The 16,160-nt window shown below is 38.1% G+C and overlaps 1 protein-coding gene across 1 annotated transcript in view; it reads left to right on the top strand.

Moving 5' to 3' along the window:
- The window catches only part of LOC106880484 (coatomer subunit beta), a 191,565-nt gene that overhangs the window by 29,241 nt on the left and 146,164 nt on the right, over positions 1-16,160 (top strand). Inside the window, exons 7-8 of the mRNA XM_014930433.2 lie at positions 5,385-5,504; positions 6,144-6,251. Coding sequence (XP_014785919.1) covers positions 5,385-5,504; positions 6,144-6,251 — 228 coding nt within the window. The remainder of the gene's footprint in view (positions 1-5,384; positions 5,505-6,143; positions 6,252-16,160) is intronic.

The following is a 16,160-nucleotide window of genomic DNA, read 5'->3' on the forward strand; positions in this document are numbered from 1 at the left end:
TTTACAGTGTGGGCTGGATGCTTTTAAGTGGCACCTGCACTGACAGGGTCACCAAGTACTTGCCAAATATTAAAAAAAAAACTTCTAAGAGGGGAAGAGGCATTGGAAGAGGTGATGATGAAAAGTTTATAGTGAGACAGATGCAGGTGTCTTGTTGTATAGGAAGTACAAGGTTACCCAGCCAAAAAGAGAGAGAAAGATCCGGAATGGAAACAGAAACAGGTGTGCTACCACAAAGAAAATACACAGGTGCCCAACCCGAGGGAAGTGTGGGAGACAGCAGGATAGAGATGGTGGCAAAATGCTGGGCATACTCACAAGGAACGGTGATTAGAATATAAATCAGATGGTTGAGTAAAGGAAGAGAGCGATATAGATGGTAACAAGTCCCAGAGCATACCCTTGAGGTTCAAATGCCTTACTATAAGTGGCTGGATATTGTGAAGGGAGTGCGATTAAAGAGTGCAAGTAAGTGGTGAAAGACCTGAGTATATATAAAGTTGGAAGGGCTACCGGATAGCAATGATGCAGAGGAATAGGGGTGTGAGAAGAGATGTAGATTGGTTTGTTCGGGTAGGGTGATGGAAAAGTTTTCTTGTTCCAAGTGGGTGGAACACCTAGGTCAGGGGCTAGCAGATAGCAATAATACAGTGAGTGAGATGGGGCATGTGGATAAAACGCACAGGTCAGGGGCAAGTGGAGAGCAATGATACAGTGGCACCAGGCCAAGAGAACAGGATTGGGGAGCGGGAGGTAATTATAGTACATTAAGCAGAAATGTGAAGAAGAGAAGTGATGTAGAGACGTAGTTTGGTTTGTTGTGGTAGTGTGGGTGGGACGCAGTGCTTCTAAAACTCAGTTCCGCTGATGTGGGTGGATTTTCTCAAAAATTTCATATCACTAGGCATCTTGGTCCATTGTCATTTCCTCTGAGACCCAGCTTCTTGAGATTGGTCCTTACCACTTCATCCGATGTCTTCCTGGGTCTCCTTCCATGGGTACCATCCACTTTCAGTGATTGGCACTTCTTTATGCAGCTGTCCTCATTCATATACATCATTTGTCTAAACCAATGTAGTCTTCTCTCTTGCATGCTACATTGGATTCCTCTTATGCTCAACTTTTCTCTCAGTACATTTGCACATGTCTTCATGTGCACTGATGTTGCACATCCATTGGAGCATACTACTTTCGTTTCTCTCCAGTCTACACATGTCTTCTTCATTCAGAGCCCATGTCTTGTTACCATAGAGTATAGCTGTTCGTACATAAGCATCATTTAATCTACCTTTCATTCTTGTGAGAGAGAGAGTCCTTTTATTGTCAACAGTGATAATAGTTCTCTGAACTTCCTCCACCCAATTCTTATTCTAGAAACAATACTTTCTAATACATTGCTAATTTGGTCACCTAGGTAACAGAAACAATCTATAACTTCAAGAGAGCCTCCTGGGCATTTGAGAGAATTTAATTCCCATATGCTCTTAATGCTTATTGTTCCTGCACATCTGCCACATACAAAGACTACTTTATCAGTTAACCTATTCATGATACCACTGCACCTCTTATGTGTCTATACTTTACACTGGGTGCAGTGAGTGAAATTTCTTCCAACTCCTTTCCTACATATGGAGCAGGGCCATTTACCTGATGGAAAGAAAGTTTTATCTTCTTTCTTACTAACAACAACTTTGGTCTTTGCTAGGTTAACTTTAAAGCCCTTTGATTCCAGGTTTTGTTTCCATACCTGGAATTTCTTCTCCAATTCTGCTAAAGATTCTGCAATGAGAGCAAGGTCATCATCAGTGTTTAGAAGTTCCCACAGGTACCCAGTTTTGAATTCTGTTGTGGCCTGGAGGACTATAGTGAATAAGAGTGGGCTGAGAACTGAGCCCTGGTGGACCTCTGCCTGAACATTAAATTCATCACTGTATTCATGGCCAACTCTCACCTTAGTGACAGCACCACTGTACATGGCTTGGACAGCTCTAACAAGTCACTCCTCTACTCCTAACTTCTTTAGAGACCACCATATAACAAAGCGGGGAACTCTGTTGAAAGGTTTCTCCAGCTCAACGAAGGTTAACCCTTTCGATACTAACCTGGCCGTAGCCAGCTGAAAAACCTTTTGGTTCATAAGACCAACCCAGCCATAGCTGGCTGAGAGTACCATTGTTATTTAAATGTGAATTTAAGCACAAATCTCGTTAGTACATTTGTGAAAATATGTGATTTCACTTTGTAAATAGTTGAGTTATAGGAGAAGGAATTAAACCTTTTCCTTAGATTAGAAAGTTCATTATCATCTTCAAAACGAATTTATAAACAAGTTTCAATTTGTACAGTACTAAGGGACACATGCACTGTCTGGCAAGTCTGTTGTATAGGATGTTAAAAGTTTTTTGGGGATTTAAACCTGATGGTATGAAAAAATTTATACATACATGTATGTATATATTTATGACAAGTTAGTGTAGGTATGAACAAGGAGTGGTGGGAAAGGCTCCTGAACAACAGCTGAACTTTAAAGTAAGATTAGTCAATAGGGTAGGTTATATGAAGATATGGGGTGTAGCAAAATTTGTTGTTGTGATGTAATTGTTTGTGTGGAGAACATGTGAGTAGATGAAAGGTAAGTAAAGTGAGATAGAAAAGCCACTCCATGTCATTCACTCTTTTTTTTCTACTCTTTTATTTGTTTCAGTCATTTGACTGTGGCCATGTTGTAGCACCGCCTTTAGTCAAATAAATCGACCCCAGGACTTACTCTTTGTAAGCCTAGTATTTATTCTATTGGTCTCTTTTGCTGAACCACTAAGTTATGGGGATGTAAACACACCAACATCAGTTGTCAAGCAATGGTGGGAGGACAAACATAGACACACAAATACATACATACCAATAATAATAGGAGCACTATGTTTTGTTAGTAAATGCTTATAGGAGAATCTGGTTAAACTGGGAATTCGTACATTACAAGTGCAATCAGTGAGTTAAACAGTAAAAATATGCAAGACTTTTCTCAAGTTACAAATGTGAATTTGTCTGTGTTAACTACATCCCAAAGTGGAGCCTTGTAACTTTGTTGGAAACCGGCTCTCTCCTCAGTGGAAGGTTTATAATAATTAAAAAATAGAAGACAACCCACCACACACATGACAGGCTTCTTTCAGTTTCCGTCTACCAAATCCATTCACAAGGCTTTGGTCAGCCCTAGGCTATAGTAGAAGACACTTGCCCAAGGTGCCATGCAGTGGGACTGAACCCGGAATCATGTGGTTGGGAAGCAAGCGTCTTACCACACAGCTACTCCTGTGCTATTCAGTTCACTTTTGTTGTTGATTCTCAAGTCATTATTATTCTAGTCAATGGAAGTGGTGAGTAGGCATAATTGTTAACATGCTGGGCAAAATGCTTAGCAGCATTTCATTCATCTTCACATTCTGACTTCAAATGTTGCTGGGGTTAACTTTGCCTTCCATCCTTTCAGGGTTGATAAAATAAGTACCAGCTGAGCACTGGGGTTGACATGATTGACTTACTCCCTCTCCTGAAACTACTGGCATTGTGTCAAAATTGAAACCAACATTCTGGTCAATGACTAAGTTTGATATTCTTACTACATGGTTACAACATTTGTGAAGATATTCTCAACTGAGGAAATTCATGTATATAGGTGTGCTTTGATACTGATGTGAAGTTTCCAGATTGTACTGCTGTTATGGCGATCATGTATAACATTTTAACTAGTTAAATACTTATGCATGTAGACACATGTTTGTATCACAGAGAGGGCCATTTGTTAGCATATATGTGTTGTTGGTCTCAGGGTGTTGTTTTTGGTAAGGACTTGACTTAAGGAGGATACAGAGTGGACCAGATACATGCCTATCCCCTTTCTCTCAATTGCTTTTTAAATGGCAGAGTATGTACAGTAGTTTATGTAAGCATGTGTTCTTGTAATTCTGTATTTTATATTGTGGACCTTGTTGAGGATAGGTGAAAGATATGGAGTATTAATTTGGATGTAGTTGTGCTTGGTACCATGGAGTTGGGTTGATATGATGTGCGTAAAGAGGTCTCTGCAGGTCATTTTCTTAAAGAATTCTGAAATGTTGAGTGTAAAGTGAAGTAAGGGAGAGCCTCTGTTTCATGTGAGTGTTCAATGATAAAACCAATGTGTTTATCAATATTATTGAAAGTATCAAAGATAGAATTACCTCCACCATAGGAGAATGTAAGGATATATCCTTGCATGTCATTGATATATCTTGTGGAATTGCAGGTATTAGGTACTAGGCTTTCCAAAACTGAATCCCATGAGTATTCCAAAGTTTTGATTGTAGGTGTGTTGATTGAAGCTGATGTTTTTGTGACAATGATATAGAGAGGAGTTGGTGGATGTCTGTGGTGAGATTGTAATAATGGAGGTTAAAAGAGACAACTAGTTGGTTACAAAGTTAATAGCTGCAAGGGTAGGTTCAAAAGTTTAGAGAAATATTACATGTGCATACTTGTGGTGCTTGCATGTATCATTTTACATATTTTGATTAACTTGGAGGTTTGTACAAGCAGTTATTGCTTTTACACATATTGCAATGTTTCTAGTCAGTCATCAGTGTGTGGCTATAATGACATAATGTATTCATTTTGACTCTCTGTTCTGAGTTTGAATTCAGCCTGAGACTTCAAAGTAGAAGATATTCATGGCGGTGCACATTAAGATTGAACCTGGAACTATGTGCATCTCAAAAAAACTTCTTAAGGAAAGCCAATACTTATGTCTGCTTTCTAACCTTTTAAGTTGGTAGTCATTGTACTATATTTTGGGAAATGTTGTGAAATGGTTTTCTAAAGAAAGTTTAATGAAGAAAAACTTCATAGAAAGTTGGAACTGTTAGTTGAGTATAAAGTAACTAAAGTAGAATTGGATCAATAGAAAGAATATGCCAAGTAAAATATTTGGATCATTTCTTTGATAATTTTGGCTAAGTATGCTGAATAGTGATGATGACAAGAGTGGTGTATGTTTGAATTGCAAAGCTGTTTCCTTTGAAAATGGACATTAATTTTGCTTGAATAAGTTAACTACAATGAAGATTTTTATGAGTACTTTTGTATTGTTGAGGTGTGTGGTTTAATTCCAGATTTCTGGTGTTAAGAACTTATAATTCCTTTTCATTTAGACATTGGAAAGCACAATCTATTTCCTTTTGTCTTTTCTGTTGGAATTTTATTACAAGTGAGAGGTGTAAACAATCTCAATTTACTAAGTTTCATAATAATTAGAAGAGATTGATATGTCAAAGACCCAGTCTTCAGATTATGTCAATATTAATGATGATGATGATAATGCAACTGATTTATTTCTGTTTATTTGTCAGGCTGTTGCTAGTTGTTATATTGAGTTGATCATCAAAGAGAGTGACAACAACGTGAAGCTCATTGTCCTTGATCGGCTGATTGCTTTGAAAGAGGTGCCTGCTCATGAGAAAGTTCTTCAGGTAAGTTCCTATAAATTTTTCTTCGTCTTTGATGATCTGCAATCAAAAACCATGCTAGCTTTGACCATCCCATCTTTAATTCAGACAGGGTATAGTGAACCTAGGTGTACATTATCCAATGTGTCATTTGTTTATAAGGCAGAAGGCTGAGATTTGCCTATTTCTAGTTTCCTCTTTTATATTATTGTTGCAAGACAAGTTTGTAGAATTTGGCACACAGTGTCTTCCCAGACTTACATGCTGTGTGTGGTTTACTAGAAATTATTCAGATTATTTTGTAACAATCTTCATAAAGATTTATCATGTTGCCTGATTAAACAAAATTGGTTTTATGAAAGTATAGTAAAGTGACAGTGATGACTGATTAAAATTTGGATGACTTCCAATCCTACCTGGATCAACTTTGTATATTTGTCTCGGTGGTTGATGAAATAAGTATTGGTCATGTGTATCAAATTTATGGCACTGTAACAATATTGCTAATTATCATTATGTCAATTTTAACTGATAAAAGCGTTACCTCTTTTTCTTTTTTCATTCTCTCTACTCACATCTGTCATCTTTTTTTTATTGATCTCTCTCTACCTCATTTTCACTATCTCTCTACACATCAACATTTTTATTCTCTACTTTTATAAGGAATTGGTAATGGACATCCTGCGTGTATTAGCAGCTCCTGATCTTGAAGTCAGAAAGAAAACATTAAGCTTAGCACTGGATCTTGTCACATCAAGGACAATAGAAGAGGTAGGTTTTGTTTGAACTCTTCCAACTTCACAGTAGGAGTGCCATCACTACATTACATTTATCACAAGATATTTGTCTTATTTTCACTCTGCTAGGCTCCAACACTCTGCTAGGCTCCAACACTCTGCCATAGTAATTGTGCTATATTTTATTATATATATATATCAATTTTTATTATTTTAATTTGAAAGGACTTTAATGGCTTTTGGTGAACAAAACATCAAACAGAGAGAAATATTGTTGTTTAACCCTAGATAGCTCTGATTAAGCATACCTAATGAAAGATGTTCTCCCTATGACATAGTGTATGTAAGGTTACATTATTCAGTGTGTAATTTCTTTTTTGGTTGTTTAACTATATAGAAATTTACTTGTTGGTTGATGTTGGCTTAAGAATAATGATAAAAGTTAACGGCACCCAGTTTTAGGTAGCTTTCAAGGGTTAATACTTAGTTCCTATTTTATGATATTAAACAAATGAGAGATTAATCTCCTCTACTGGATAAGATACCAATGTATTCCCTGATGATCTGGTACCTACACCCAGCATTTATGTGAGTTGAGGTAATGTGGAAGCATAGTTTTCTCACCTGAAATACAATAAAATTTGGATAGATTTTAACATTTGATCCTTTAATTTCTCCAGATGTTAGATTAAGTAGAGATGAACAATGATTTATATTCATTTCATTCAATAATCACTAAGCTAATATTTTTCTGAGTGTTAAGGATCTGCCAACGTCGTCTCCTTCATTGGGACATGAAACTCAGCTTGCGAAGACTTATTGGGGCAAGCGAAATCGAAATCGTGATGGCACCTGTGCCCAGCGTCGCCTTTCTGGCACTTGTGCCCGCGGCATGTGTAAGGACTTTTGAGTGAGATCGTTGCCAGTGCCCCTAGATTGGCTCTTGTGCGGGTGACACATAAAATACACCATTTTGAGCGTGGCCATTGCCAGTACCACCAGACTGGCCTTCGTGCCGATGGCACGTAAAAACACCCACTACACTCTCTGAGTGGTTGGCGTTTAGGAAGGGCATCCAGCTGTAGAAACTCTGCCAAATGCTGTGCGTGAGAAGACCCAGCAAGTCAAGTGAGACCTAAATCTAAGGCCTCAGCCAGTCCACTTAGGCGTACCTTCCTTCATTGGACACTAAACTCCACTTGCGAAGACCTGTTGAGGCAAGTGAAATCGAAATCGAGTTAAATTGGATACTAAACTCCAATTGCGAAGACCTGTTGAGGCAAGTGAAATTGAAATTGAGTTAAATTTGACGACTGGCGCCCATGCCAACATTGTCTCCTTCATTGGACATGAAACTCAGCTTGCGAAGACTTATTGGGGCAAGCGAAAGCGAAATTGTGATGGCACCTGTGCCCAGCATCGCCTTTCTGGCACTTGTGCCTGTGGCATGTGTAAGGACCTTCGAGCGGGATCATTGCCTGGACTGGCTCTTGTGCGGGTGACACATAAAATACACCATTTTGAGCATGGCCGTTGCCAGTACCACCTGACTGGCCTTCGTGCCGATAGCACGTAAAAGCACCCTCTACACTCTCTGAGTGGTTGGCGTTAGGAAGGGCATCCAGCTGTAGAAACTCTGCCAAATCAGATTGGAGCCTGGTGTAGCCATCTGGTTTCACCAGTCCTCAGTCAAATCGTCCAACCCATGCTAGCATGGAAAGCGGACGTTAAACGACAACGACGATGATGATGATGATGTGTGTGTGTGTGTGCACGTGCGCACTCACACACAGTAATATCAATTACTTTAAAGACCAGAGTACATTGATGATTGTGCATTATTATTGTTTATTTAATCACGTATGATTTGAACACTATGAATCAATAGAAAATCTTTTGTTCTTTAGTATTCAGTATGGCCAAAGTTATTTCTCTTTTATTCATTTGAACCAACCAAATCTGACCCCTCTACGAAATTGCTATAAAAAAACAAAACACATTATTGAATTCTCGTAGCTTTGAGAAAATGCAGGATAAAGCCTTTGCCACCTTTATTCAAATATAAATACTGTGAAATGTTTGAGACCACATGGTTTTTTTGAACATCTGAAGTGAAGTGTATATTTAAGTATTTATCAATATGGTGTCAGCAAGTAGCAATTCTGATGTTGAAGGTTTTACTGTTGGTGATATACAAAATGTAAAAGAAAACAACAGTGATTTGTCTTCGGACGAATCTGATATTGATGTCAATGAATTTTCGTTGGACGAGGAAGAAGATTTTGATAGTGAAAGTGATGAAAATGACGATATTCAAAACATTACTATAACAGGTTGAAAATTACATCACCCACAATTCCTGATTTCACTGAAAATACTGGTTTACAACACAGTCTATCTTCTGATGCTCAACCATTGGACTATTATTTTTATTTTTAGCAGAAAGTTTTTTCAAAACTGTCACAGAGGAAATGAATAAATATGTTCAATGAATGATTTCCATTTGTGGAAGACCTGATCAACTATGGCAGCCAACCAATACTGTAGAAATGTGTGCTTTTTTACCATAAACATTATGTTTGGTATCAAGCAGCTTTCTCGATTGTGGAACTTCTGGTGTCTCGATGTAAGGTATGGTGATCCATATATCTCTAGGATTATGTCAAAAACGAGGTATTTGAAAATATCTCAACATTTGCATTTATTTGATTCTGTTAATGCCCCTGCAAGAATGACCCAAGCTACGATTCCCTGTATAAAGTGTGTCCAGTTATTAATTTACTTTCTGATAGGTATAAAACTGTGTATCTGCCTGGGGAAAATCTCACTGTAGATGAAGCCATGGTAGGCTGTAAGGATAGGGTACATTTTTAGCAATACATGCCTAGTAAACCCACTAAATGGGGCACCAAGGTATGGGAAGTCTGTGAATCAGACACAGGGTTTTGTGCAAACTTTTGAGATTTACATGGAGAAAAAATATAAAGGAGACAGACCATATGGATGGTGTATGGTCTTTAACTGAAGCATTTCACCATCATTACCGACCCCTGTATTTTAACTGTTTGTTTTCTTCAGTGGTTTTGGTGGAACTTCTTGCCCATATAGGCATTTAGATGTGTAGTACTGTGATGAGCAATTGCAAAGGGCTACACTGTGAAATAAAAACAACAAAGTTAAAAAAGAGGGAACATTCTTCAGATGCAAAAAGGAATTTGGTAGTAACATGTAAAAACAAAAGACCAATTTTATTTCTGTCTACCAATAAATAACCTGGTGTTGGTGCTGAGAGGAAACCTGCAGTAAATATTTCCTACAATAAATATATGGGTGGTGTTGATAAATCCGACCAGTATAGGGCATACCACCCAGTTGGACGACCTGGAAAAAATGGTGGAGATACATTTTGTAGTTTTTAGTGAATTTAACTATTGTTAATTCAGATATTGTTTATGTAAAAAGCCACAAGGTACCTTGACCACCAAAGGACAACTGCCATATGAAATTTTGTGTTGACATTGCATCTCAGTTATGTGAGGGCTTTTCTTCCACAGAACTGAGAGAAAAGCAATTAATCTGAATGTGAAAGTATTAATTAGTATAATGCGGTTATTGACTGTTTTAACCATCATAATCATTTGACATCTTATTTACATTGTTTACAATTGATGGATATTTGTCCTCAACACAACGCTTCACCTGATTTACCCTCTAACCTTTATCAGGTGCTTTGGGGAAATTTCGAACCTGGGTTCTCATTCCTAAGGTATTTTTTGTCGTCGCTGCTGCCGCCGCCGCATATGGGTATAGGGTGTAGTGGTTAAGAGCGCGGGCTACTAACCCCAAGATTCCGAGTTCGATTCCAGGCAGTGACTTAAATAATAATAATAATAATAACAACAACAACATTGAAAAATACCTTAGGAATGAGAACCCAGGTTCGAAATTTCCCCAAGACACCTGATGAAGGCTGGAGGGTATATCAGCCGAAACATTGTGTTAACGAACAAGATGAGGACAAATATCCATAAGTTGTAAATAATGTACATAGTTCCTCATCTCTTAAATATAGAGCTTTTTCATTTGACATCTGTTTTCCATGTTGGTATGGGACGGATGATTTGACAGCATCCTGCAAGCTTCTATGTTCCACTGTCAGTTTAGGTGTGGTTTCTATGGTTGTATATCCCTTTTTAATGCCAACTACTTTGCAGAGTGTATAGAGTGCTTCTTTCATGTTATCATTACTAGTGAGGTTGAAAAGAAAGGAACAGAAAGAAAGTAAAAAAGGGGAGATAAAGGCAACAAAGGAAAATGCCTTCTCAATTATATGGGGAAGGTAGTATTTCAGAGGGGTAGTGGCATGCCAAGTGTTGAGAAGCTTGATTGTGATAGAGGAACAATCCCAGATAGCTTGTAATAAAGATAAGTGGTGGTGGGATGCTAGAGTATCTCAAGATACAGTGGATCATGGGGTGGAGGGAGACAATAGAGAGGGAAAGATTGGGGTAAAGGTGCATGTAATGAGTGATGGTGAGAGATATAGGAGTGGGTGTGATGAGGTTATTGAGAGTGATAGCAGGTAAGAGAGGTATTAAGAATGGAATATGGCAAAGGAGAGCAATGGCTGAAGGCAGAAAAGGAGGTGGTTGATGGAAATACTGTGGGCGGGGATGATAATGAGAAATGGAAGTGGCTCAGTCATGTCACTCTTCTATGTAGCATTACTGTAAGTACTCCAGCATCATAAATCTGCCTTTCACTTGGAGATAAAGATGTTTTGTTGCCAACAAACATAACAACTCTGAATCTTCGTCATCCCATTATTATTCTAGCAACCATTATTTTGAACATCGTCCTCCACAACTAATTAGGACAAATGAGTTTCGCTTAATTTAAGAACACTTTTGAAAAGATATTTTAATATTCAGTATTGTACTCTAATTCAGGCAAACTATTAATAAGTACTTTATTGTACCAGCCTAAGATTTGTTGTGAAAGCCCATCAATAGAGTTGGAATTGGGAATTGTCCAACTGCAAAAGCTAATATGGCTTAACAAGTCATAATTGTTGAAGTTGGATGCTCAGTAACTGCTACTCACTATAAAATTGACTGTTCTGTCCATCCTTATCTGAGCAGCCATGTAAAACTACCAAAAGTATGGCCTGGTACATTCATCATTTGTCTATAAAAAACAGAAAAATGCCTGCTGTTTATATACTGGATAGCACGCAACAGAAATACCGCTTGCAAATTGGAAACAGCATCATAAAATATTGATCAAAGAGATTTGAGCTTATGGGAAATGTTGCACTTTACAAAATGTACATTTCTCTGAAAAACTTTGTGCCCACATTCATTTTGCTTTTAAGAATTGCACATCAACAGAATAGTCAAAACTCTTGAGGTCGGATGTGTCCAATTTTAATTTTGTTCAGTTCTGATGCCTGAGTGTTAGTCTTGAAGAAGAATTTCATCCAGGATGCTTGAATTTTACAGTTAAGCATGCTGGTGGAATTGTCAGTGCTGCATGTCTGGTAGAGGAGTCCCATATATTAGGTATAAGGTACAGTACAGACTCTCTAGAGCAGATGATTGTGCGAACTGTACACACACAGGAAGATGAATACATAGTTGGATGTTAGCCATTGAATAAGGAGAGACAGGATGGAAAGTGAAGTGACCTGCAGCAGGTCAGCAGTCAAAATGAATTAAGGTGGCAGGTAGAGGAATGAAATCATGGGAAGATATAAAGGCATTGTGACACAATTAGAATGGAACAGAGAAGAGGAGGAGGGAGAGAACAGACTGCAGTGAAAAAGAAAAGATGAGAGAGAGAAAAAACGAAATGAGTGGAAGTGGTTGCTGAGAAATTGACATAAATGTAAAATAAAAACTTTTCCTATGGTGTTACTTGCAGAAAAGAAAAATAAATAAGCATGAACGACTGGTAAAACACAGGGCAAGATACAAACAAGGTCATCATACTCTTTCATCAGCTGTTGACTGGGGGTCAGTGCAATTTTGGTTCACTAATCAACAAAACTGCACACTCACCCCAGCATGCTTGAGTTTTGGTGTCAAGACAGGACAACAAGTATGCAAAATTAAACAAAAACATATAGCTCTTAAAGCTAAGACAAACAAAATATAGAAAGAAGTTACAGAGGATATTAAACAGTAAAATAACTCAACAAAAAAAAATATATAATAAACTGGAGGCAAAGTGAGTCTGAAGCAGTGGATGTTGGACACTACTATGCAGTCAGTCAATAGGTTGACCGCCGAGTGTGCTGGTACTATTGTGTACATTGAGACAACATCAAGACTAAAGGCTTACTTGTTTTGTTTGGGGTCAGTTGGTGCAGTCTTTTGACGACTTCATCGGAGTTCTTGATGTGTCCAGGAAAGGTTTTGGGATGTGAGAAAGGAGCCAGGGTATTTTATACAGAAGTCCTTCCACGTTGGAGACGATCGGTCTAATCTGGATCGTGTCTCTATTTTAATGAAGTGGTAGAATTTGGGTAATCTGCTGTTCTTTGTGATGAAGTTGGTCTTGTATTCATTATGTAGTTGTCTCCGTCTCCAAATGTCAGTCCGGGTGGTGTTAATTCAGTCCTCAATCCTAGTTGGAGTTGTATCTGTCACTTATAGTCTGTCATTGCTTAGATGTTCTAGTGCCAGTCTGTCATAAATTTCACAAGATATGCAGATTTCTTTCCCTTTGTCTAATGGTAAGTAGATAAGGTTTTTGTCTTTTAGTTTTGTCAATGTTTTATGTTGTGCCTTGGTTAAGTTTGGTATTATTCTCGATTCTTTTCTTTAGATGTTGGAGATTGACTGTTTCAGTCTGGATAGTTTGTGGTTGAGTTCTCGGTTGTTTGGGGGTTGGTTTGAGTGGGTTGTCTAACTGGTATGTGGGAAATTTGCCGAGTGTGTTGTTGTTGTTGCTCTTTATTACCGATAGACATTTGAGTTGGTAGGCTGTTTGGCAAAAGTTGGCTTCCAAGTCAAGAAAGATTTTTTCATTTGGCTCTTGGATCAAGATAAATTTAGGGCCTAGACTGAGGTGTTCTTGTTTTTCATGGGAGAGTGACCCACTCAAGTCTGTGATTAGGGGTTTCATTGTTGATGGGGTGCTGGTGTCCCTGATGTTAGGGCTATCTTCATCTATGTCAGTGTAATAGGCTGAGTTGTTGTTGTGGGAGTGTTTGGTACAAAGCCACAGGAATTTAAGTTTGAGGCATTTCTTCTCTTGGTCAACACAGTGGTGGTAGCATTGGTCAATAGCTGCAGTTGTTCTTCAGTGTGTAGGTTCTGGGGTGGACATGATGCTGGACATTATTTCAGAGAATTTGTGTATATGCTCATGGAGTTGGTGTAGATGGTGTATGATTTTTACTGATGACAAATGTACATATGTATTTCAATGATCGTCGAAGGGTAAGGCCGAGGAAGCATGTGGGTAAATATACGTTCCTGATGGTGTTGGGAATTATGTTGTTTTTTGGGCGCATTTAACCCTTTCGTTACTAACCCTGCCGTAGCCGGCTGAAAAATTTTTTGGTTCATAAGACCAACCTGGCTGTAGCCAACCGAGGGTACCCATTGTTATTTAAATGTATATTTGAACCCAAATCTCGTTAGTACATTTGTTAAAACACCTGATTTCATTTTGCAAACAATTGAGTTATTGTATCCGACATTGTTTGGCGTGATATTTGAACTCAGTGAATTTTGAAAGACTCTTTTCCACATTTTATGCAGCGTTAATTTTTTTCAACTTTGAAGATGGAGAGGAGTTTCATGCTATCAAGCAGTGATTCCGAATTTGAAGGTTTTTCAACAGAAGATGTGGAGATATCGAAGAAAAGAATGAATGAGCTACAAAAGCACGTGGTGAATGATAATAAATCAGATATTTCTGTATCCGAAACTGAAAGCAGCGATTCTGAAAGCGGCGACGGCGACAGCAAGGATGATTTTACACCAGAATGGAGTCAAGATTTAAAAAATGTTTTTATTAACAATTTTTCCAAGGAGACAGGGTCTACCCATAGTCTTTCTCAGGAAGCGAAACCTTTAGACTTCTTTTTCTTATTTTTTTCCAGCATGCTTGTTTGAAATGATTACTGCGGAAACCAACCGTTATGCAGAATGTAAACAAGCTGGAAAAAAAGATTGCTTGTGGTTTCCTGCAACTGTAGATGAAATACGGCCATTTTTTGCCATAAATATTATTATGGGTATTAGACAGTTACCCAGAATAATAAATTACTGGAGCGATCAGGAACCTTTTGGTGATGAAAGTTTCCAGTATTATGACGCAAGTACGATTCGTGAAGCTGAACCAATATCTACATGTGAGAGACACTAGCAGTACCCCAGTACATGGAGAACTTTGAGACAAAAATAATGCAATAGAATTGATTAAGAATCCTTTCTTCAATTACATTCCAAATATCACATTAATATGTTGATAAATAAAAAAGTTGCAGGTGTTTAATGAGACTAGTCTAAATTCATGATTATTTTAGAATTTAATTGAAACTCATGAGGGGTGTATTTTGGTCAGAAATATAGTAACGAAAGGGTTAAAAGCAGTTTATTTGGCATCCGACTTCAGCACTTTTGTCCGATAGCTTGATTAACTCCCTAGCGGTCGCGAACTCAGCTGGACCCAGGCGTAAACATAGAGAGTATTGTGGTTCATTGTGTATTGTTTGTGAAATGTAACATGTGTGGAATGGCACAACAATGCATTGTTGTGCCATTCCACACACGTTACATGCAGACATGTTGCAAGCAGTGGACTATAATAATTGTTATAAACAATTTAATTATTTATAGTCTATCATTTTGGAATATAAAAATTCCTTCTTCAGAGATTGCTATGAAGTAATAGAGTCACTGTTATAATCAGTTTTCTAACTGTTACTGAAATCTGTCGAAAACTTTCCTGTAATGGTCTCATGCAGTTCTTTCTGGAATTCCTCATGAGAAGTGTGTAAGGGTAGTCATGTCTTGAGCTTGTGTGTGTTGGCATATCCATAGTGCTGCTTCCAAGTTATGTATTATTCATGCATTTTTTTAATATAATGTATTGTTACATGAGCATGTTACCATCATCTGCGCAGGGTGATAGATGTTAAATAATACAGTGAGTGTAAATTTCCAATCTGTTGTTAATTTGGGGCCCTGGTCTGTCTATGAGAATAGTCTCCTTAATTCTTAAATTTCCTAAATTTCTGTCATTGGCCTTAGTTGTGACTGTTATGCTTTTGTTGGTGTTCCGGCATCTGTCTAGATATTTTCTGAGGGAGGAGGCTTGCTTGTTTAGATGTTCTTTGATCTGAATGTGTAATGGTCTTGTGCTTCTCACATAGAAATTGTTGCATTTGTTACATTGGATTCAATATACATTTACCCGTTGGCATAAATCTGTGTCATGGATGGGGCAGTTAGCTAGTGTGCCTTGCTACAACAACAACTCGGCCTGTTACACTCACTATGAATAATTAAATTATTTATAACAGTTATTATAGTCCTTCTGCATTATTGTGCCATTCCAGACATGTTACATTTCACACACACACATATATATATATGTATATATATCTATATATATATAAAGTGGAGACACATGGCCTAGTGGTTAGAGCAGCGGACTCGCGGTCGAGAGATCGTGGGTTCAAATCTCAGACCAGGTGACGTGTGTGTTTATGAGTGAAACACCTAAGCTCCACGTGGCTCTGGCAGAAGGTAATGGTGAACCTCTGCTGACTCTTTCGCCACAACTTTCTCACTGCACTCTTTCTTCCTGCATCTAGCAGCTCATCTGTGATGGACTGGCGTCCCATCCAGGTGGGGAACCTATACACTCATGAAACCACGAAACCGAGCCAGGAACAAACAACAATATATATATATATATATATATA

This window comes from Octopus bimaculoides, chromosome 18 (genome assembly GCF_001194135.2).
Source record: "Octopus bimaculoides isolate UCB-OBI-ISO-001 chromosome 18, ASM119413v2, whole genome shotgun sequence".
In the NCBI taxonomy this organism is placed as follows: domain Eukaryota; kingdom Metazoa; phylum Mollusca; class Cephalopoda; order Octopoda; family Octopodidae; genus Octopus; species Octopus bimaculoides.